This window comes from Harpia harpyja, chromosome 17, assembly GCF_026419915.1.
Source record: "Harpia harpyja isolate bHarHar1 chromosome 17, bHarHar1 primary haplotype, whole genome shotgun sequence".
NCBI classification, from domain to species: domain Eukaryota; kingdom Metazoa; phylum Chordata; class Aves; order Accipitriformes; family Accipitridae; genus Harpia; species Harpia harpyja.
In genome coordinates this window covers 7,396,927-7,421,686 of record NC_068956.1, presented here as the reverse complement: position 1 = coordinate 7,421,686, position 24,760 = coordinate 7,396,927, and the positions used below count along the sequence as shown (strand labels likewise).

General features: G+C 36.7%; 1 protein-coding gene across 32 annotated transcripts in view; it reads right to left on the bottom strand.

Moving 5' to 3' along the window:
• Positions 1-24,760, bottom strand: part of DLG2 (discs large MAGUK scaffold protein 2) — a 1,027,713-nt gene that overhangs the window by 395,798 nt on the left and 607,155 nt on the right. For all 32 annotated transcript variants that reach the window (XM_052812305.1, XM_052812308.1, XM_052812306.1 and 29 more), the window contains one exon: positions 5,015-5,065. In XM_052812305.1, the coding sequence (XP_052668265.1) occupies positions 5,015-5,065 (51 nt within the window). The remainder of the gene's footprint in view (positions 1-5,014; positions 5,066-24,760) is intronic.

The window sequence follows — 24,760 nt, the reverse complement described above, 5'->3', positions numbered from 1 at the left end:
GACCCCACCTGCAGTTCTGCGTCCAGCTCTGGGGTCCTCAGCACAGGAAAGACATGGACCTGTTGGAGCAGGTCCAGGGGAGGCCACAAAAATGATCAGAGGGGTGGAACATCTCTCCTGTGAGGAAAGACTGAGAGAGCTGGGGTTGTTCAGCCTGGAGAAGAGAAGGCTCCACAGAGACCTTATAGCAGCCTTCCAGTACTTAAAGGGGGCTTATAAGAAAGATGGAGGGTTGCCCAGAGAGTTGGTCCATGCCCCATCCCTGGAAACATTCAAGGTCAGGCTGGACGGGGCTCTGAGCAACCTGATCTGGTTGAAGATGTCCCTGCTCATTGCAGGGGGCTTGGACTAGATGACCTTTAAAGGTTCTTCCAACCCAAACCATTCTATGATTCTATGATCTCTACCAAAACAAGACAGATATAAAAAATAAGACACTGGGTCAAATTAAAATCCTTGTGTCATTGAATACAATCCAATTCCCACTGCTCTTCAGTGTTCAGTGGAATGCACCTCTTCATATTTTTGCAAACTTCTCCATTTTCACAAAGGAAATTAGTGATGAAAACAGCATAATTAATAGTACAGTAGTAATTATCTCTTAGGTTTACAAGGTACCAAAGAAAATAAAAACCTAGGCCTGAAATAAATTCCTTACTCTACCAAAATGTATGAGGATTGGTTTTTCCACTGTTTTCTCAGAATTTTAAAATTTTACCCTTTAAGTTTACTTAAGATTACAGTTTTAGCCTTTCTAGTTGAGATTTGAATAGACCCTTGAATTTGGTGGAAATGTGGAAACCCAACCTTTTAGGGGCAATAATCTTGAACTAGAAAAATGAAATCTTCTCATGGCACTTGTTGTCACTGAAATATCAACTCAAAGGAAAGAAGAGAGAGAGTAGATTTTCAGTCTCTCCACTGAGCACGTGGTGGATACAGAATAAAATTTATCAGAGTTATCACAGCACAGTCCCAGATGATAAATAATTATTGAGAATTTACTCTTTCAGAATATCTTTAACCTGATTTTCTAAGGAAATAATTATGCTATGTGAGCATCCATGCCTGTCTCGCCCTCAACTGTAGTAAGCCCAACAGCCAATTGCAATCAAATCTGAAAAAGTGAGGAGGAAACAAAACTGTAAATTCCTAAAACCTTTGTAAAATGATGTGGTTCATTAAAAACAGGGACATTCTGCAGTGTAACCTGAATTGTTATCATAGGCCAGAGAATCCACAGGAGTATAAAAGAAAAAGAAATAGAGGCACTTCATGCATGTCTCAACCTTGGGGAAATTCTCAGTCAGAGCTTGACCAGTTCAAATACCAAGGTCAGTCAATCTCATGATGCAAATGCACTGAGAACTAGATGTCTTTAATTCCAGCGTCGATAGAATTTTTTCTAAACAGTCTATTCCACAAAAAGTAATATAATTTTACTTTTATACAGATACAGAATGAAAATACATGCTAAGTCATTAAAAGATTCTGTGAAAACAGCTTTACTAATCATAACTGCCTTCTTTTTCTCTAACATCTAAAGAATAAGCAAAGTTAGATGAGCAAAAAAGTACTGAGATCTGAACTCAGATGTTGAACTTGGCATGAATCCAACATGAATCATTAAGTGACCCACTGTCTGTCTTTACTCTTCTTCAAGGTAGCTATTGATATTGGCTGATATTCCATCAACTTCTGTTAAAATCTTCTCTTCAGCATATGTCTCCAAGCACAGTGCTGTACCAAAGAGTCGATCAACTAAAACTTTCCTCCAGCTTACGGAAGTTAGGCTAGGCTTTGTCATGGAGTCTATTCAGTTATCTCCTACACTGACCACTGATTTACAAGTGCAAACCGGTCTCTTGATAGCGCTGGATATATTTTTCAAGCCCTGCAGTAATGGAAGACTAACATCACTGCACTAATGTGAGTCATTTTATGTAGAGTTTCCTTTTTATGGTGTCTTTAATATTCAAGCTAGAGCAAGGTAATGGCTTATTTTAAGGAATTTTGTCCAAGTGTGCATTTGGGCATTGTAGTTTATTACAGATCACCAAGTCTTAGTTTACACCTGGATCTGCATTTTATACCTGTAAGTTAGCAGAGAAACTCACACATTCTCTGAGGTAGCTGAAGGAATTAAAACTGCCTTTTTTTTGTTTTGTTTTGTTTTTTAGAGAAGAGAATTTGTTTGATTTTTCTTAACTGTGTAATTGTGTTACTCAAGTAGGTTCTTATGAGAGCTCTAAATGAGCATCACTTATTTAACAGTGATCCTGGTGGGCTCAGGAATTGGTGACGGTACCTGATAAGTGGCTGGCACAACCGAAGAGTACAAGGATAAAAGCATGCTACTAAGGAGGGGGCTGGCAGAGGCGTACTTACAAGTTCCTTAACTCCTGATCAGCACTGATCACAGCTTTAAGGTGGATCTGCCTCAAATTCATTGTCTTTATGATCTCTCACTGAAGCCTTTCAAGCTCAAAACCCCAAGTCTTGTTAAACTGTAAACTAGGACACAACATTTTAAATAGAAACAACTGAACAGCATTATGTCAAAGAGCAAAATAAAAAAGCTTTCTACACAAGCCTGCTGTATCCTTGCAGTCGTTTCTTGGTACGCCAGCTGGGTCTCAGGCAGCTCAGTTATGCTCAGCAGCTCTGCACTGTTCATCCCCCCAGTCCCTTAGCAGGGCGTCCTTTTGGCATTTTTGAGACCCTGCTGATCTTCTCCCCAGCTCCACATGGGACGCATTCTGCCAACATGCACACAGTGGTTCCTATGTTACCCCAAGGGATGGAGCCATCTCTTCATCCTGGGGCAAGGATCATACCTAAGCCAGAAACTCTCTTCAGGAATACATCCCACACAAATTCATGTCACCTATGGGTGAAGGTGACCTCCTACAATTAAATTAATGGTGTCCTTGCCAAGTCTATAGAGAGTAGGAGATGCTCTGAAGTAATCAATCCTTTACCACCTTCCCTTTCATTCTGCTATTAAAAAAAAAAAAAAAAGGCAGGAAAGAGTGCAAAAGCCTCAATGCACCTTCAACCAATTTAACTTTTACTTTGTAAATTCCTTTAAATTATATTGACTATTTCAAAATGTGGATAAATGTCATGAAGAAAATATCTGATGGTTTAGGGGATGCAGAATTCTGTAACTTGGATAACTGGACTAAAATGGAAAGTTTATTACCAAATGTTTGATATAGGCAAACTACATTTTTATCTCTCAACAGCAGCAACCTTAATACATTTTGCAGCTTTGCCATTAAATACAGAGAGATGATTTTCCATCTAATTTCTAAAACCAGTTTTGTGGAAGAAAATGCATAATCAACGTGGAGAATGTCTGTCTTCTGAAAATGCTTTTAGTCTAACATAAATGATAGCTATTTAAAGGCAATCACTTGTGTTTTATATCTCACACAAAAACCAGCAGACACAGGATCCTGCCTTTGAGACAAAACACTGATACATGTGACAGAACATTTCAAGCAGTAATAATCAGAAGCCACAGATTCAGCACAATCCAGAAAACAACTGAAATATCCTCCATTAAAATCCGTAGCTTTTTTTCCTATTGCTGTCCAGTCTTTAACTGCTATTATGTTGTGTTGTATTATATTATGAATAACTAATTATCTGCATCAGACAGGTACAGGAGATGCAAATCACATTCGTTCTGCAGTAGGTACACTGATAACTTACACATCTGTTAAAGCGATTTTCAAAATATCACCCAGGAGGCATGTGTTCTGTTCAGTGACCTTTGGAAACTCTAGTCCAATGAATAACTAGTGATGTGCAAATAAGTTGAGAGACACTAGATAAAAAGTGCCTATAACCTTATATGTTATCTGTTATGAAGATGGCTATGGTAAAAAGATATATTGTTCTTTCTTGCCTGAGAGCGCAAATCAATGAGAACATAAACTTGTATCCCTTTAAGTTGAATGGTTATAGAATTCATTATCCTGGACAATTAAAAATATAACATGCAGAAAAAGTGCAATGAATTGTATAATCTAAGTATCTAATTTAATGGTAGTTTGCTACCTTACAGGCATTTGCTCATATGGTATCAGTCACATCTTGGCAAATTCAGCCTTGCATTCAAACATTTTATGTAGCAAGACGACTAACTGTGTTTGCTTCAAGATGACAAAACTTCATAGTACCAGGATGTTGGTAGAATAGTGAAGGAATTCAGCAATGATAATCTTGCGTCCATTAGAAATCTTTGTAAGCAGTATGACACATGACAAAGCTTAGACTTTCTTTCCACACAATATGTGGCCCATCTGGTCTTGATCTTGTGGCAAAGTCAGTCCACAGTCTAAAGAAAACAGTTATGTAACCAAAACACAAGGAAAAAACACCAAATCCAGGAAGATACGATGCAGCACAAATTTTAAATCTCTCTCTCTTTTTTTGAGCTACTTTTAAACCACACTACCAACAAAGCCTTCACTGCCAGCCCTGATTATAGCTCACGTAATTCAGACTTGCATAAACATACCCTTTACACGTAGATATGGTCTATAGCTTTTATATAGTCTCTTGAACATTAAAAACACTTTTGCAGGTTTTTTTTCTTTTAATAGTATAAAATTATGTCTTCAGTTACACACACATACAAGGAAATCAAGGAGGTTAAAAGAGAAAAGACGCCACAATTCCAGTTGACAAGCTAAAAGGGAGGTACCAAGTCACACAGGCTCTTCCCAATAATCAAACGCCCAGTTGAGCACTGACATAGTTATGGGGAAGAAAAGCATTCTGGATACTGGTCTGCAAGTAGCTACACCTGAAGCTTCTTAAAAACATGAAAGGCTTATCCTGCTGCATCACTCACATTTTCATAGTTTAGAATAAAGATTGGACATCTTTATTCAACATGTAAATAATTTTATTCTGAACCACTTTTAATTTTATAAGTAATTGCATTATTTTTATTACAGATTATATTTTTTCCTACAAGAGAAGAATAAATTATACTTACTCTCTCCAAAGTAATTTCTTCAAATTCATATTCAATTTCTGTTCCATTGACCTAAGGAAAAGAAAATAAGAAAATTCCTTAAATGCACATGGAAGGTAATTTGGTAGGCATACCGTACAGATATTGCAGTATGATCAGTTTACTGAAACACATTTTTTTAACATATAGGTGAGGCTATCTAAATTACAGCCTACTTAGCTCCCCTTTGTCTTGAATGGCATGTAATCAAGCCTACAAACTTGAAAACAGTAAAAGTTCAGTATATAAAACACTGAAATGATGGATAACTAAGTTGCTTACATAATATGACTGATATTTGATACAGCGTGTTCATGGACTTTGTGCAAATGTTTCTATAGTTTCATGTCAAAAATAGAAGACGTTTCTAAAAATTATTCTCACAAATGGAAGAAAGATTAATTGATCATTGCCTTACGAGCTCCAATTTACTTCGCAATATAAAACCAGACAGGAAATTCATAGTACTTACGTAAAAATCACTCACTGATACATATACTGAAATATATCTTGTTTACTATATTAACCTAGGGCAAGAACATGACAGAGGACCTTTGCAATAGACAGCTGAATAGCAAAAAGGCACAGAATGTTAATGCAATTCTTGCACTGAGTTTCAGTGTCAAAATAAATTAAGCTACAAAATGTAGAGCACCAAAATGGATTGCACTGGACAAGAAATCTATCAGCTGAAGACATGACACCGATTTAAGCAGTATTCTGAAACCTTGTTCCAGTCTGACACGATTTTCTCTGTCCCTCTAGGCAACTCACTTAACAACCCTTTTCTAGTTTCCTCATTTCTTAAATGGGTAGAGTACCACATCTAAGCAAGCTACAAAAGTTGACTATATTGTAAGTAAACTGTAGAGTAATGAAAATACTTCTATTATTAAAATCTCAGAAGAATTTCAAAGTGTCCCTTAGCTACAGCTAGTCAGTAATTTTTTGATTTGGCCAGAAAATATTGATTAATCAAAAATAATAGATATTACCCATGAATCATGCCATTTTTGTTTTTGTGTTGACAGGATATTTCCTGGAAAATAGTTCTGCTTTAGTGTTTTACTTAATTTATACTTAACAAAAAAACCCCCAAACTTGTAAGAGCAAAACTGAAGTGAAGCATTAGGATTGACCTAATCTTAGGGGAACAAATTTGTTATTTCTCAGTACAAGAACGTTTATTACTCCTCCCCACTCCCAGCTGCTAATTTTCTATATTAGCCTTCTAACTGCAATCAGAAAAAACTACACAAATCATTCTTTATCTAGTCAAGCACCTTTCAAATGTAATTAGGTAGTTCTCTTGTGAATATTATAACTAGGTACATGTATCTACCAAACAAAAGCTTCCTATAAAAGCCACCAACTATTTAATTTGTCTGCAATTCAAGATCTGATAAACCATGAAATCAGTAATAGAAATAGAATCCCCAGAATCTGTGTTCAAAAGGAAACAGGGAGAGGGAGAAAAGTCCAAACAAACAACCCATGCTTAACAATGAAACAAAAACACAGCATCAATGAATAAAATATTTAATACATACATAATATTTGTATTTTTTACATTATTACAATCTGGTAATCACATTACACTACACTAAAACCAGATATGAACAAAAATTTTACTATAGAATATTTTCCTGTTCTACGTTATCACTTCAATGCTTTCTGCATAGACTCTTTTATTAATATAGGCAACTTACTAGATATGAACAGCTTTACAGCTATTCCATTTTTCATCCTTTCTTGTCTAATGATAATGAAATCAAAGCTATCTATATGTCTCTGTTTTCATGAACTTCTCTTTTATCTTAGGTTGGTGGATAGCTCTGATCTATGTCTTCAATTCCTCAGTCTTGCTCTATAAAGCTGTCTTTGCTTCACTGCTTATAATCACTTTTCCTTTGCATTAAAAACTCGTTAGTGCAGCAAAATGGGAAAAAGAGGGACATGAGAAGTGAGCAACCTCTGTATAAAGATGAAAGGAGAAAACACAAGCTGAATACTCAATTTGAATTTGCACACAAACAATATCTTGATTATGATCATCTGAGGTTTTCTTTTATCATCCACAGTCACGATTCCAAAAAGGTCTTCAGTTCAAATCGCCATTAATCGCAGCAGAGATCCATTATCAGGTTCCATAGCAGCAGGGATGTTATGAATTAAAAAGCTGATCTTGATCCAATTCCTTTTGTTATTTAAGCATATATATCTACATATGCAGTTTACTGCCCTGTTTTTCTTACTGGTTGCTTGGAAGACCGATGCAGTTATTTCGTAAAGGATCTAATAAGATATTGCACCTACCTGAGGCAGGTGGAATGATGATTTATGCACTCCATTCATTGCTAGCACCATTTTATTTCATATTTAGACTCTCTGGCTGCACCTACGCTGCTAAATTAGAGTCAATTTTCAGCCAAGTCTCAGAGCTTAAGGCTGTTTCTGTCTGGAGCCTGCTGGAAACAAATAGCCAAGGAGTGAGCCAACAGTTAAGCAGGAGGAGAATCATGGCTCCAGCGCTGAAACTGGCTTGTCGGTTTTCTCATTTAGCAGCATATGGACATACCCTCTGTTTTTGTCCATTTTAACTTGACAGTCTCTGGCCTGACAAAGCACCTAAACAAGCTGTCTGAACCTGCAACTTCCATTTCTTGCAAGTAGTGGGAACCTGTTCCTATATCTCTCTTTATGTGAGTTTTCCGAATTCTGCTTTTATAGCAGATTGCAGCAAGAACACACAGCAAAATTGACTATGGCCTGTATGATTTTAGATAACTATGAAAAATTCCAAACATTTTCATATGGTTTTCTCTTTTCCTCCACAGTCAAAGAAATCATCAGCATTTCCAAGTCAGTTTGGGAATATTCTTTCCCATCTTTCAGGATTGCAAGGCTGATACAACAGAGATCTTTAATCTTAGCTAAATTTTGATATTTATAATGCTGAAATGTGAGGTAGTCATCTAGCTCTCTTTATACTCAGTGAGAAGAAACAGGCACTTCTAGGTCTTAATGTATTTCATCCTACACTAGAAATCTCAGGTAGGTTAGATGAATTGTGCCCCTGAGGTTTCCTTTCACTACATACAAACAGAGTTTAAAAGCGATGTGTAAAGTTTGGTGAACACTTGCCTTAAATCTGTTTTCTTTGCATTACTCCTAACTATAGACTGGTAACAAAGTTCTGCTTAAGGGATGCTGTATGTCTTTTGTAATTATACACCAGTGAAAGGCCAGATCTCTGGTTCAGCAGCTTTTCCAATTGCTTTTTTGGGCTTGTCTGCACCTGTAGCTGGAAGTACATGCACGGCATCTTATCCAGCACCTGCTCCACAAGCCCAACCGGTTAGGATGTCCACAAGGAACAATTCAGTCTCTCCTCTTCTACAAAAGCTCAAAGCCAAGACACATTGCTATTGGCTTCCACCTCTGATTTGGGACACTGATGTCCCACCTTCGGAGAAGGAATGCTCAACAACTCCTGTGACAGTAACAGGCCCCTGTTCAGGAACAGCATCACCAACATACACTTCTGATACAAGAAGGCTTCTCAGTCTCCTGACCTTACATATGTTCATGATCTGGAGTGTGATGAACTTACAGCCCCTGTAGAAAAAATTACCATAATTCAATAAAGTCCCAATGTTTAAAGCACCTCCTTGCAAAGGTGAGGTAGCAGTTGCTTTTCATTTACAGCTGCACCTGTTATATTGGAGGACTCTCCCAAACTTTTGACAAGAAAATGTCTTTAAGGAAGAGATGTAATGTATGGTAACTATCTAGATTGCAGCATTCAAGAGAGATTTCCTGGTAAAGCTCTAATCACTACTAGAGTTCACTTATCTTCAGATGACTCTTTCAGGAAAATGAGAAAAGGAACAGGTAAAAGAGTTTTTTATATACTATTTTGTGAAAAATCTGAAATAAAGCCCAGCGCATAGAACATCAAAGTAAGGACCTGACAAACTCAGATTTGTTTATTCCTTTACGTGAAGAATTTTACTCTGACTTTCCAGGAAGTTTCTCTCATTTAGTGCAGTTTAAGGATGACATAAGCAGCTGAAGTAGTCCTTTAATGAAAATCAATTCTACAGATTATGATAGATTCCCAAAATCCTTGAGAAAAACATTCCGTTGGGTTTTTCATTTTCACATACTTTGTCAAGTGTTAAGACTTTTATAGGTATGGTTTTTTTCTCATAATAATAATTTGATACTCTTTTTATACTTCTGCAATTATTTGATTTGGTAGACCTGTTTACACTCAAACAAGTAAGCATTGCCTAATTCTTTCTTGCTATACTTCTACACATCTACAACTGCATCCACCCCCTCAATAAGATAAAGATGTCATCATATGTATTTTAATAAGAACTGTATTATGATAGTGGCAACAATGGCATCAAAACACTTAGAATTTATACAACTAATATTTCAAAACCACTGCACCTATTCTTTCTAATAAAATTTATGTCATTAGAGCTGTTTGTTATGCTTAGTCTTATTTTCAAGAAGAGATTATTTTGCCTAAAAATTACATCTGTAGACTTTTATTACAAACAAAACCCATTTTAATTATATTTAACTGGATATTGGTTTTCAGCTGTCTTCAAGAAAGAAGACTGCTTCTTCTACTTTTATTATCATATGTATAGGAAGATAACTACCCAGCCACTGATTTTCACTCAACATGCAAATTTTATTCTTTTGGCTGTATGGTTCCACCAGTTGCCTAACCACCCAAACCTCACCAGAATACAAGACTGCCAAATTTTTGTTGTACAAGTAACCCTGAATATATTTGTGCTTTAAAAATTTCCAATTTGCTGCATAATTAAGACAGTCCATTTTACATTTCAGAAACATCAAGACCATTTGGGTAATTTAACGAGTATAAGATTTAAATAGCCCTTTGTGATTTCTGTTTTATCAGCAAGACCAAAGAGTGATCCTCATTTAGCTCTTTGCCATTTCCAAATTTATGTTATTTCTTCATTAATTGTCAAAGCAAACCTGCTGATGTCCTTTTGATATTGTTTTCCAGAAGCATTAAAAGTTTCCTTTCTTACTGCATATAAACATACAGAAAACAGTCCCCTGTGTTCTTTGATTTCAAATATGATGATTTTGTGTTGTCAAACTGTCCTAAAGAGGCTGCCAGAAAGTTTTTCATGCTACTCTTCTTTATCTGAGTGAGTGCATTTATGGGCTTTTTATACAAGATACCCCACATTTATTTTTAATCACAGTGTATAACTAAGCCCACTTCCTTCTTTTCACCTCTATTTCCTTTAGGAAACGAGGACAATATGTTAAGCTCTTTGAATGAAAATTTACAATAACCTAAAACTTTCTCATCATAATACAACTGTTCTGGTGTGAAGAATGAAAAGTGAAAGACCATATGGTTTTGAAAGAAATTGATACTTTATCAGGAATAGGTCTTACAGTATATGTGCAACTGATTTGTGGATCCTTCCACAGATGCCTGCACAGCACTGGACCACCAGTCATTGTACATCCTTTAGGGAAGGTGTCTCTCTCAACGCACAATTAGCAGACCTCCAAGAAGCCAAATCCGGCTCTTGGTCAACACACGTAAATATCTGCAGCGCAGCCATGATCAATTTGTACCCTGCTCAAAGGGTGCTTTTTTTGCTCATTCTTTTCTTCTTAGATGTCTCCTATATCCTTCTCCTGGCCTTAATTTTTATTCAGCCGCCTTCTTCACTGTTTTTGTGCCATAGTCATCCTTTCCTCTCTTGCTTCCTTCCTCACTGTTACCCTGGGTTTTCTTGTTTTCATTCTCTTGGAGAAAATATCCATTTAGCAAGTAACTATTATCACTCCTCTCTGGCTGATTTCTGAATTCCTAATTTTATCTTACCCTACCTCATTTCTCAAATCTTGTTCAGAACAAAATCACGTTTTCTGTATCACTTGTGTATCACCATCCCCTAACACTAATCACAACTTCTCATGTCTCTACCTCAGCCTCCACTGTTTTCTCTGATTTTCTTTTCACGTTTTTTGCTTGTTTCTTCCTTCTTATTGCCTCCTAATCTGTTTTTTTCTTTTTTTCTCACACACAGATGCACCCACATACATACTGAATTAAATATACTTTATCTAATCCCACTTAATCCAAAGGATTATTCATGATTAGCTTTCCAACTTCTCATCTCTTCCAACTAAACTTTTAACATAATCTTCTCCCATAATTCCTATTAAGTCACTCATACACTTCATGTACCTTGATTCCTTTTACTAATGTTCTTCACCTGCTTAACCATAGTTTCAAAATCTCGTCCAAATAAGGGATTCTCTTCTGGTTTCCCCTAGTTGTTGCTCTCACTCCTCACAATTCTTTCCCCTATTCAGCAACAATTTAGATTTTTTTTAGCTGTTTAGCTCTATAGATCTGACACTTTCTACAGTACAAAACATATATCTTGATACTCTCCTCCTAGGTATTCTTGTTACTTTATGTGGCTTACATGTTATGTGATAACACTCTGTTCTTTACAACGTGAGCCATCAAATTTTCCTTAATATTCTTTGTTTTGTCCATATTCTGATGTTGGCCATATACACCACAGAAGAAAAGTGCCTATATGTTTGTAAGTGTAAGCACTCAATATATCTAATGCAGACCCACCACAAAACTCCAGCATAATCCATGGAGCATATCAAAGCAGAGATCATGATTTCAAATGGAGTTCACAGTAAATGGAAATGAAATGACATCCGTGCATGAATTCTGTTTAGGCTAGCATTTGCAAGTTGTACAAAATTAGTATCAACAAAAGAAGAATGCAAATTTCAGCTTTTGTACTTACAATCTTCTCTCTTACATGAAGAGAAATTCATATACCATCATATTAGCTATCTAACAGGTAGAAATCTAAGTTAAGCAGTTATCCAGGCTTTTTTTAACAGTCACTGGAGACAGGAATCAAAAGGGGGTGATTTACGCCATGTGCCTTAGTCTTCAGATGGAACTGCCATTTGAGGAACCTGTGTCTGCCCACTGACTATATAGAGACACTTTAGACTTTCAGGATTTACATCTTAAAAAAATAATTTCGTAAAATTCCTTATATTTCTGTATCTTAAATTCCTGTAGATCAGTGCAGGAATTTGAAATGGTGCATTCCAGAGAACTGGATACAGTAATTTCTTTCCACAAAATTACATTCTTTCTTGTGCAATTCAGGTCATTTACTATACGGCTTCAGAAATTCACAGTCACTCTGCCTTTCATTTTCTTCTGCGCTTCTGCCATTGCTGACACCCTAACATATGAGTTATCATAAACTCTCAGTTTGTCAGGTTCCTATATCTCTGGTCCATTTCAGTTTTAGAAGAAAATCCATCAAACTTTTCAACAGTCTGAACAGTTCATACATTTCTAGAAATTATTTTCCTGTGTAGTATTTCATTCTATGCATAAGATATATAAAAATGGAAAATTGCTGTTGTTTGATTGATCTTATTTCATCAACAAAGATTATGAAGTACTTGAAACTTTGGACTTAAAAGGTTATTTTAATAATGTTGAATACTGTAATTTGCACAATTTTATTTAAAAGATTGGTATGTGTAGAGTGCTTAAAAGGCAGAAATTAATACATAAACTGTGGGTTAAGTTTGATTCATTTAAACATTCAACACAAAATTTTCTCTCAGTTTTAGGGAGAAATCAATAGCATACTAACTGGCAAAATTTTAGGCAGGGAAAGAACAGCAATAATTTACTGCATTCTTTGATACCCGTGACATGTTTATGTAGCAATCATAATGAAATATGCATGTCCTGGTTTTGGCTGGGATAGAGTTAATTTTCTTCCTAGTAGTTGGTATAGTGTTATGGCTTGGATTCAGTATGAGAAGAATGGTGATAACACACTGATAGTTTTAGTTGTTGCTAAGTAGTGTTTAGACTAAGCCAAGGATTTTTCATCTTCTCATGCCCAGCCAGCAAGAAGACTGGAGGAGCACAAGAAACTGGGAGGGGACACAGCCAGGACAGCTGACCCCAACTGGCCAGAGGGGTATCCCATACCATGTGACATCATGCCCAGTATATAAACTGGGGGCAGTTGGCCTAAGGGGGGATCGCTGCTCGGGAACTAACTGGGCATCGGTCAGCGAGTGGTGAGCAATTGCATTGTGCATCACTTGTTTTGTACATTCCAATTCTTTTATTATTATTGTAATTTTATTATTGTTATCATTATTGGTTTCTTCCTTTCTGATCTATTAAACTGTTCTTATCTCAACCCACAGGTTTTACTTTTTTCCAATTCTCTCCCCCATCCTACTGGTTTGGGGGGAGTGAGTGAGCGGCTGTGTGGTGCTTAGTTGCTGGCTGGGGTTAAACGATGACAATATATAATGTTCATAATGGGCATGCCCCATTTCCTCAATAAATAAATATACAACCAGCATAATCTAATCTCTTGCAATTTGTTAAATGACAACAAACTCTGACTCATACTTTTGTGCCTAAAATTGTCTCCCAGTACCTTTGTTTACCTTTGAGAATTAATACTACCTTCCCTGCTCCCTCACCCCATTGCCTATGAAAAAACCACAATCAATGAATTATCTTAGGTTCTTTTCTTCTCGTGTGTTAACTCTAGCACAAGTCCTGAAGGTTAAACTGTACTTTCAGTAACACTGGTGCAGTCCCATTGGTGTCACTGGGCTTGTACTAGTGTAACCAATGTTACATTTATTCATCTGTGGATGCACTTACACCTGCAGGAGGGAGCAGACCTGGAAAGGTAAAGAAAATACTTGCACAAATAATAAAAATGAGTAATAAGGAATATTCACATAAATAAAGTACATGTACATTTATAAACAAGTATTAATGTATTCCACAAGACAAGATTTTTATGCATGAATCACTTGCTTTACAAGTATTTTTATAGCAGCAGAAAGGTTCACTATTTCTCTTAAAATCTTGGAAGACTCTCTAGTGTATGTATGGGCAGGAAGCCACAGTCCTCTACACTATACAACTAGAAGCATAGCAGAATAGCTCCCTCACGCCCAATTAATTTTGCTGCAGAAAAAAAACAGACAATCTGAACTGCTGAGACAAAATTAAAGTGGTTTTCTGCTCCTCCTCACAAGCTCAGGGAAAGAAAATTGATGTAACTGTTGTTCACAGGGATTAACAGTGCACACCCTGAAAAGCAGCTAATACAGCACAACTGATCATCACCAGTCACAATCTAAGCCTCGCCAAAATTCAGCAAATTGTTCCAAACGCTTCTCAGCTCACTTGGTAGGAAAGACTGTTTTGCATCAGTTTGAGAGAAATTTCAGTTTTTCATAAAAATGTCTTCAACTTAAATCTAAGGAGAGAGGGAAAAATCACCTGAATGTTGCTTTTGAAATAATTTCTATACATTGCCTCAGTATTTAAAAAAAAAATTAAAAATTATACTTTTAAGGTTATCTATGAAGTACTGCATACAACAGCAGAGACGCTTTACTGAAGCGCTAAGGAAAAAGCCAAAAGATAGCTTGAGAAAAATGCTGACACTGAATGCTCTTTAAAACAAGCACAAAAAGCTTGCACTGCACAATAAGCTCCCTCAGATTAAGAAAGCAGTGTTGGAAAAAAAACTATGCCAGAAAATACATTCTAAGGATATTTTTGATCCACTAAAATGCACAACTGCAACACAGAAATACTTTGAAAGTGTTTAATGTTATGCATTACCACTTTAAAATGTCAAGTATTGCATCATCTCTTTTCAGAAGTAGAGCATGATTTACCAATTATATGAAGTATCTTTAGTATGTTCTCCCTAGGTTTCCTGACATAATAAAACCTATGATTTCCACATCTAAACTGTAAACTATTTGGCAGCAGAGATTTGGAAAATATTCTCGTTCTTATCTCACCAGTATGTAATAAAGTCAGTGCTCAGTGATCAGTGATCATCATAGGTAGATTTGTGTCTAATAGATCTCCTGGACATCAAATTCTCCAATATCCACAAGGCCACTAAACAGGCATTCCTGGGCTTTACTACACTGTACACGCTCTAACATGTCTGCTCCACAGATGTGTTCTCTTTCAGGATTACGTTTTCTTCTACCTCATCCCATATTTGGAATCTGTTGTGTTAAGCTATGTGATAAAAGCTCACCTGCACCCCCAGAAAGGAACACAGAGGGTCCGAGGCAGGTGAGGGAGCCCAAATACCAGTCTGCCTGGCTGCTGCCAGGCTCATCACAGGAGCCATCAGCCCGTCAAAGGTGCGCACACACACACAAGCACAGAGGCACCAGGGCAGGTGAGAGAACCTCATCAGACCTGGGTATCACTGCCTATAGGGGTGGGATGCATTGTGGGATGCAGGGAAGGAGCATCTTAGCATTGTAACAAGACTTATGAGATTCTTAGGGAAGGACTAAAAGTGTGGAAAAAGGAGGGGTAAAGGTGGTTTGGAGAGGAAGGATCATGGGAAAACGGAGGGGTAAGGGGATCAAAGAGGCCAGTCACATGTAAACAAGGCTGGTCAGTGCACTTCCCTGTCTGTGCCCTGCGCCTGCTGAGCATCATCTGTCATGTCTTCTATTAAACTCCATTTCTACCTATTTTCTTGGGTGAAGGGTGCTCTGTTCACTCTGTGTGTGTGTATTTGTGTGTGCGCGCACCTGTTGGTGTGTGCAAAGGGGTCTGTACCAGCAGCTGGAGAGGGGTTGCAGCCTCAAGGGCTCGCACACCCCGGTGCCAGCATCTGGGACAGCAAGGATCTGGGGCCAGCTCTACTGAGTTGACCAAGTATCTAAATCCAGCTACTGGCAGTTTTCATACTGTATATATACATACTAATGGGGGAGAGGGACACAATGAGACCGTTGGTGATGCTTTTGTTTGTGTGAGTGCTGATTGTGTCTATGTTGTTCTGTTCAGCCATGTGTATACATGTATACGTGTCCTGTTCATGTATGTGCTTACTGTGAATACAGGCTTAGCCTTGCTACTGGTTGGGCATTGCAGCATGTTGCAGTGAGTTGCAGCAGCTTCGCCTCTACCAAACTCAGCAAGTCCCTAACATCTTGTAATAATTCAGGCACGTGTATTGCAAATATAGTATCTTTTTGCTACCACAGACTACAACACAATGCAAGACTAAACTGAGAAAAAAATTGTTTAACTTTGCAGGCTCATGTTCATTGCTACATACCTCCTATTTTCACGAAAGTAGAAAGATTAGAAATGTGACAGGGAAAGCTATTCTCATAATCTTTTTGAGTCATTCTTCACTAAGAATTGGCAAGGAAAGAACAATGGGTAGAAATAGACCTGGAAATAAGAAACTGCTCTCAAAGTGTATAGGATGGCAAACTATATACCGTGTTAGAGCTTTAACTTTAGTAAAGCAGGGGGATGCCTACAAAATGTAAATTAACTAGGTTTTAGGTACAGCCAAAAATCAAAAAGATGTGGAATTCAAGAATTGGGTAGAAAGTCAAGTATCATTTATTTTCCTCCCATAGGTCTGCATATAGAGATAAGGTTCATTGAGATATGTAATTGAAACAGGGGTACCCAGTCCTGACTAAAGACCAGCCTGTCTTATTGATGAGATCAATCTCCTTAAGTCATGAGAATGGCTTCTGGAGAATGGTCCCTGTTTTGAAAGAAAGATGGACATCTCTCAACAATGGCAAGATATATGAAAAAATGTTCTATAAACTACAACATATTTGTGTCCTTCTACATGAAAATCAAATGCCTGGAGAACGAGAGGGGAACACTTCTCTGACCTATTTTACAAACAAACTTCAAAGTAATACACAATGCCTCTAAAAAGAAATGAAACAGTATTGAAAGCACCAGCTGCAAATTACGTTTGTCCTCCTCTGGGGGAATAACAAGAGGTCATGTGGACAGTTGGAGACTTTTACAATTTATAGAGTAAGAAAGAGCACTGTTAATATAACAGCAATCTGCTTCTACTAAAGAGAAAGATGATGGTGAAACCAGAGTGATTAATGAACCTTGTACGCTGCACATTACTTGAAAAACTATTATAGCACAATAGTTTCAAGATAAACCCAGTGTGCTATGCTCACCTTTCCATCACCTTTGCAAAGTTGAAGTCCTGAATTTGGATATTATACAAGATTAATTTTGTTATGACCACACTACTGCCCGATTAAGCTGTGTAAAGAATGAAACAATCACACTTGCCAAAATCCACTAAAGTGAAGTTTTCTGCCTAGCTAACATAAACCATCACATATTCAGCACAAATAATTTATGGCGAAAAAGAGTTCAAAGTTTTTAAACTATTGCCATCTTTATGCAGAACAATTTACAGGCACAAATTACTCGACAGCTGATTGAATATGTTAATGCAAGATACAAAAAAAAGCACTTCAGTTGTAATTTCTTTTTATTATTAATCTCCACAAAGTGGAAATTTATCTCATGTAGGCATCTTTACTTTCTATTAGCCTCAAACTAAGTCAATCTTCTATAGAAAATTACGAGAGCTGGGATTTTTAAGATCAGGAAAACAGATATATGTGGTATATTTGGGTTTGCTACTATATGCAGAAAGCTAGGTCATCTAAACACTGATTAAAAATATAATTTACCATTGAGGCTGATTCGCCAGATCACTGCATTAATAGTAGCATGGGTTTTTATTATGCAAAACGTGGATTAGAAATGGGTCACATTCCAAAACAGTCAACACTCACAACTTGCAACAGTAGGGACTTGGCTTCAGAACATTTCCTGAAACTGTGGTGAAGGTGTGTTAGTTTTACAGCATGGATCAGCTAATCCTTGGCTAACAATGGGGGGAAATGAGAGGGAATTAAAACGGTTAATTTTGCCTTTTTATTAAAGCAAAATGGTGTTTATTCAGATTTATTTATATTGCTATAGGAAAAGAGTAAGAACACACTGAAGCTATTAAAAATTTTTTAAAAAGTTAACACAAATAATGTGAAAAACCCTCCTATAGAAACTGCAGTGGGTAATATTAAGAGCAATCCATAAAAGATTATAAGGGAAGGAAATCTTTTCTGTCCAATGTTATTACTAATGTTGCATTAAGTACTGCCAGGATAACAACAAACTTGCCTTGGCTGAACTTTTAAGAGGTAGTTTGCAAAGCAAAACACCAATCAATTCTAGACATGAAAAATGAATACCTTTAAAATTACAAAGAAGGGTTCTCATAAAATAAATTTCAGATATATCTCATTTTAAAGGACTGAAGCTTCATAGAAATTAAGCCCTTCCATCTCCAGTAAGACATGAAACCAATATTTTTGTTTTTTGCTTTTCATCAAAACTAGTTTTCTCCTCAGTACAGAGCAGTTGCTTTCTCTTTCCTTCTTAGGTTATCCAGGGTCAAAGGAATATGTCTGTCTCTGACAACAGCACTCTAAATTTTGCCTAACTGATGTCTGAAGTCCTCCAAAATGAAGTCTTATAGAACAGGAAAGATCTTTCTTCTTTTTGTATAATTAAAACTATTAAGATAATGACATCTGTGCTCTCTTCTTTTACTTTTGAAAACAGCTTTCAGTTAAGTTCTACATCTTTCTAATACAGTGAAATCTACCTACAAGCGCCATTGTCTCAAATAAAAAAGGAATGAAGTCTATAGATATGTAATTATTCACTTGTACTCTTTCTGTTTCCCAATTCAGTTCAGAACTGTGGCTTCATGACAAAGTAATTCAGAATAAAGCTATTGTGCAAAAATAGTCTTGTTTACTTGAAGAGCTTTGTCAACTTCTTAAATATATATCCCAATTAAGCCTTTTATGCAAAAGAATAAAACCTAAAATGAATAGAAACATTTATGCAAGACAATGGGTTTGATGGCTGAAGACCTTCAATTGTACTATAAAAGCATATTTTCAAGAGGTTATGTTAACCACTGGATCCTTGCAAACCCACAGACCCTACTGATTTTAGCTTACTGCTACAAAATCCAGTAATATTATACTGTGGGCCTGTAGCGTAATATATCAAAAATGACACAAAAGCAAAAGCTAATTCAAGGCCAGGGAGAGCAAGACAAAAACAAATTCAAACTACATTTAATTCAGGTTAGTTCCGGCCATGCAATTCTAGGCTGACTCAAATCTCCAAGTGGTTCAAACAACTCTAACAGACATACTCTGTATTCTGCAGCACATACCAATCTCATGGACAAATTATCTTGGATGAATTAAAAAAGAACTATAGCTGGGCGTAGGGGAGGGGTATGTACACACCCCCCCTCACCCACAAAAGTATATATGATTTTTCTCAGAGTGATAAAAATTACCGATAGAGCAGTACCTTGCTGGCTTCCCCACAGTAGAGGCTACAAGGATAAGAGCTGCCCAAAAGAAAGAGAGTTTGCAAAAGCAAAACATGGTACCTCTTTCAGGGGGTTTATTTCAGTGTCACCCAAAGGACCGACTGCCTGATAGCGGGTAGAGGGTATCCAGAAGCCTGTTGTGGAGTTTAGTTTTTTGTCAGAAAGTCTGCTTCAAAAGCTCCAGTGTGTGAAGTAAAGACTGGTAAATGTAGGGAATTTGCTTCTCAAGCATACCTATGATCTGGACTAAAATGCTAAAATACATGCACTCTAAGTAGTCCAAATCCAAAAAGTATGAGGCATTACCCATTTTCTATGCCATGTCCACCTGAAGCAGAGGGGCACAGACAAGTATATGATGTGCTGTCTTTACAGTTCAATAAGCTCCTCTCTTCCAGTCTGCTAATGGCAATGTTTCAGTCAAATGTCTATAGAAAGAACTTCTTGATTGAATCTAAAGGCCAGGGTTATTCACAGGCAATTGAAAATGGAAAGCATTATAATTTTGCAGAATAGAAGTGTGAAAGAATAATTAGATAAGTGACCAAGGGATGCTTTTACTTGTTGGATTGACAGGATGTTGATATTTCTACCTACATCCAGACACAATGAAGGTTTTCTTCTGATTTTTTATGTAATATGATACATAGCACTCAAATATGCAAAGTAGTGCTCATTCCTGAAGAAAATAAATCCCCCCAAATCTTGAAGTTATTTTAAAGAGTTGCTTTTTCCCCTAGTTAAAAATTATGTCTTTGATGAGGCTTAAATATTCAAAATTGCATCCAGAATTTAAAAGAGAAACCCAGTAAAAACAATTACTTTTTAACTTCAAAATCACTTGGCCCCTTTTGTAAATATGTTTCTAAGACAGTATATTTTAAAAGAAAAGGTTTGAAATATATTGATTTTCAGGTAGAAAAAAAAAGGATATGAAATAGAGGCAAAATAAATCAGATTCATAAGATCCATTCTGTACTTTTGCTTTGGGTTTTGGACAGCAACAACATATTTTTCTGCTATCTATTATACTAAAATCCATTTAAGTCATCAGATGGCAGGATGAAGACTTTTCTATTTTTGCATATTTAAGGGGAGTTGGTTTATGTTAGTTCATTAGTCTTGTGTTATGTAACACCTTTTTCACTAATGATCTCAAAATATTTTATAAACACAATTTAAATCAATTTTGTCAATATGCTATTATAAAAGAAAAATCTCTTATCCCAGTGCAGAAACGATGACATGCAGAACACAGCAGTGATTGCCAGGGCAAACAATTGCTGTGATACAATTCAAGGGCCAAAACAGAGAAGCCAAGCCAATGCAGCTTTTAAAAACTAGCAGAGCACTCTACCAGATTTAGCTTTCCATTGTAATCCACATTAACTGACAGACTGAAAGATGAGTATAAACAACAAACAAACAAAACTGGTGTTTAACAATCTGGAAAACATAAGAGTCATTTGAGATAATAAGATGTGCAAGCAAACTAATTAAGAAAGAAGCAATGAATTTATTCTGAAGAGAAGTCAATGGGAAAATAGATATATATACTTATATGTCTATATTTTTATATATTTTAATACACTCATTAATTAAAAAAATCCCAACTCCAAGAGCTCCCTACTTCTAAGAAAATTCAGATCCTACCCTTTTAGACAGGAATTTCTTTTTACTCCTCTACTACCACTGTCTTCCTCTATTACCACTGTCTTCAAAATTTGCTCATCAAGTCACAGTTATATATGACATTTAATATTCACTATGTAATGCCACATGACTTATGCTTTATTGTAGAAATATATAAGGCCACCTCCCTCCTCCAATTTACTTATTTAGGTCTAGGCTGTGCCTACATTCATATTATCCAACAAAAACATTTAGAGTACTGACTGTCTTTCAGAAATTTGCAAATTTTACCCAGTTTTTTTACAGCCAGAATAGGAAGAATTTATTTTTCTTTGCAGCCTTTGTTTAAGCCTTTATGTACCTCCTTCTAATGTGCTAAAGCCAGGTGCACTGGCTGACTGGGATGACGGAGGACAAAGCGGAAAATTTTCCTAACCTCCCCATTTTGGCACCATCACGGCCCCCACACTTGCCTGCACAGGACCCGTCACAGAGCAATGACCATGCTCCAGAAAGGGTCTGAGCTCCCGGTATCCCTAAGCAGGGATGCACCAAAACAGCTGCACAGCCATCTGCATGGCCACGCTCAGGCATGTGTAAAACAATCCAAAGATTTGATTATGGCTCACAAAAACATAACCTAGGTAGTCTGAAAATCAGTTCTTTAGGAAAAAACTTGAGTGTATCTGCACAGAACTCAGCATTGGTGGCACAATTAGCAAAGCAAACCCGTAATAAAATAACAATAACTTGTAGTAATAATAATAATAATAACAACAACAAAATAATAATAATAATAATAATAATAATAATAATTTGGAAGAACAATGGGAAACTGAAGAAATATGAGGAATTCATTGGGACCAAAAGGAGAAGAGGGTACATATTCCTTAGAATTTATCACTGTGACAAGGCAGGGGGAGGAAGGGAATAACCATGGTACCCGAGTGAACTTTTATTAATGTTTAGTTAAGATGAAAGGAAAATGAATTTCCATCATAAAATTAATAAGAAGGTTCCCATCAGTTTCTGAAAGTGACGCAGCAAAGCCAGCCTTACAGCTACTTTTAACTTAACTATATAGTGTTTTGGGAACTAAAAAAGAAATAAATAAGGCTTATTCTGTGCAACAGAGAAACTGAGATGATTCATATGTTATTAAATTAATGCTTCTCATTATACAAAAAGATCTAAAATTTACAGCCAAAGAATAGAGAACAAACAAACACCCACAAATGTTTAATTGTGCTTAAAATGCCACAGAATAATTCGTTTTGTACCATCGAAGCTTCCTATCAAATTTATTCCCACGTCCAAAGCTTGGCAAGCCAAAGTTTTCAAGCCACTGAACCTAGAAACAAAGCTAATTAACTGTTTCTTCTGGTATTCACAGCAGTCCCAAATTATAAGGAATAACATACAGTATAATAGAATAAGGCCTTTTCTTTTATCTCATTTAAGAAAAGCATACTGATGAAAAACAGTCCCTCACAGGATGATTTCTTTTTCTAAACTATTGAGTTGAAAGGTTTGAAGAATGTCAACAGTACCAAAAGGTTTAATTACATAAATTTAAATCATTAGGATATTAATGAAACAAATCATGCAGTTTACCAGTTGTATACCAACTGTGAAAAGCAAATTTCTCTCTGGTGGACTAGTGGAAACATTACATTGAAAATGCTTTGAGAATGGTAATCACTGCTGTGAGGCCCCCCTCCCTCTGAAAACACTCAGGAATTTTTGGAGGAACATGGCAGAGAGGATGAGCAGAGCTGTTCCTGAAATGGAAATGCATTGAAGGTATATTGCTTAAAACAAAACAATGAGACAGGTTTCTTGTGCTGCTGAGCCAACAGCTAAACGAAATCATAAGAAGTCTCCATCTGGTATGTAAGAACACTAAAAATAGCCTGACCTTATTTAGGGATCTATCAGGCTATCATTTGTGGCTGGTAATGTCAGAGAAAAGTAAGACCATCTTGATTCACCAAAATTTGCAAATCCATGCTTATTCCAGTGTTTAAAGTTTGAAAATAATTTCTACATGGCATAAAATGGATTACTTAACTTCATTATGGTAAATACAATTAAAATTACAGTTATTTAAGAAAAATAGATTTTAATAAAATAAAAAAAGTATATATTGTTTTTTTTTTTTGCAAAAAACATGAGTGGACAGCATTAACCAGTTGCCATGAAAAGCATCTTAAAAAAACCCAGCAGTCAGAAATCAAAACCTAATAGGTCAAAAATTTGTGAGATGTATCACTTGTATATATATCCACTTGCCTTTTAACTTTATTTAACAAGTTAATTTAGAAATGGCACTCAGATTTGTGGAATGCACATTCAAATGAAAGAATTAAAGGACAAGCATCTACAACTACAGAAAAACAGGATATGAGAAAAAGAATGTAATCATTGGAAACCTGGTCCAATTGGTAAGATCTGAAAATTTCTGCCTGTTCCTCCCATAGGAGTCTTCCTGGACTCCAAGTGTGCTCTGAGGCTTGACAACAGGAGCTGAATAGCAGGGATCTAAGATGACTCTAGCCCCGAAGATCAGCACTGCTGGGTGTTTTAGGCATGCTACAGTTACAAGAGAGGATTGGCTACTCTGTGCCCACCTACATCATGACTGCTTTTAGCTTTGGACAGAAAATACCATAATTTAACTTGGATTCTCTGATCCATAAAATAATTTGTCCCTATAGTGTTAGATGTTTTTTTGTGGTAACTAAAAAAGAACAATACCTTTCAGAAGCTTTAATAACTAGCTAGCTAAATCTAAGGATACTTAAACATTCACCAGAGATGTTCCTAGGCATTTACAGTCTTCTTCCAGGCATGTCTGGAAGTCCTGACAGTGCTGAAAAGGCAGATGCTTGACTCATGTTCAAGTTTCAAAATAATAATTAAATCCATCTTTCTATTATCTCTCTGAACTGACCTGTCCGGAAAAATATTTTAGGTCATATCTGCTAAATTATATTTACTGTAAAATAAATGATATGACGATGGCTGCATTATCATACACTTGGCTCATCCAGTTTGGGAAGATTTTCCTCTGCCCTTCCAAATATTTAAGAGAGAGGCAAAGCCCCACTAACACCCCAGTGTTATAGGCTGTGTTGTAGGCCCCACACAGTGTTATTATAGGCTGTGCTAGGTCTGGCTGGGGTGGAGTTAATTTTCTTCATAGTAGCCCATATGACTCTGTGGTTCGATTTGTGGCTGAAACAATGTTGGTAACACACCAACCTTTTAGCTATTGCTGAACAGAGCTTGCACATCATCAAAGCTTTCTCTCTTTCCCATTTTGCCCTTCCTCCCCCAACAGCGAGTTGGCTGGGGGTGGGTAAAGGGTTGGGAGGAGACCGAGCCAGGACAGCTAACCCCAACTGACCAAAGAGATACTCCATACCATATGAAATCCTGCTCAGTAATAAAAGCTCAGGGAAAGGAGGAGGGAGACATTCATGGTTATGGCATTTGTCTTTCCCAAGTAACTGTTAACACGTGACGAAGCCTTGCTTTCTAGGAAATGGCTAAACATCTGCCTGCTGATGGGAAGTAGTAAATGAACTCTGTATTTTGCTTTGCCTGCACGTGCAGCTTTTGTTTTACCTATTTAACTGTCATTATCTCAATATACAACACTTCTTGCCTTCCTTCTATTTTCTGCCTGACCCACAGGAGAGGGGAGTGAGAAGAG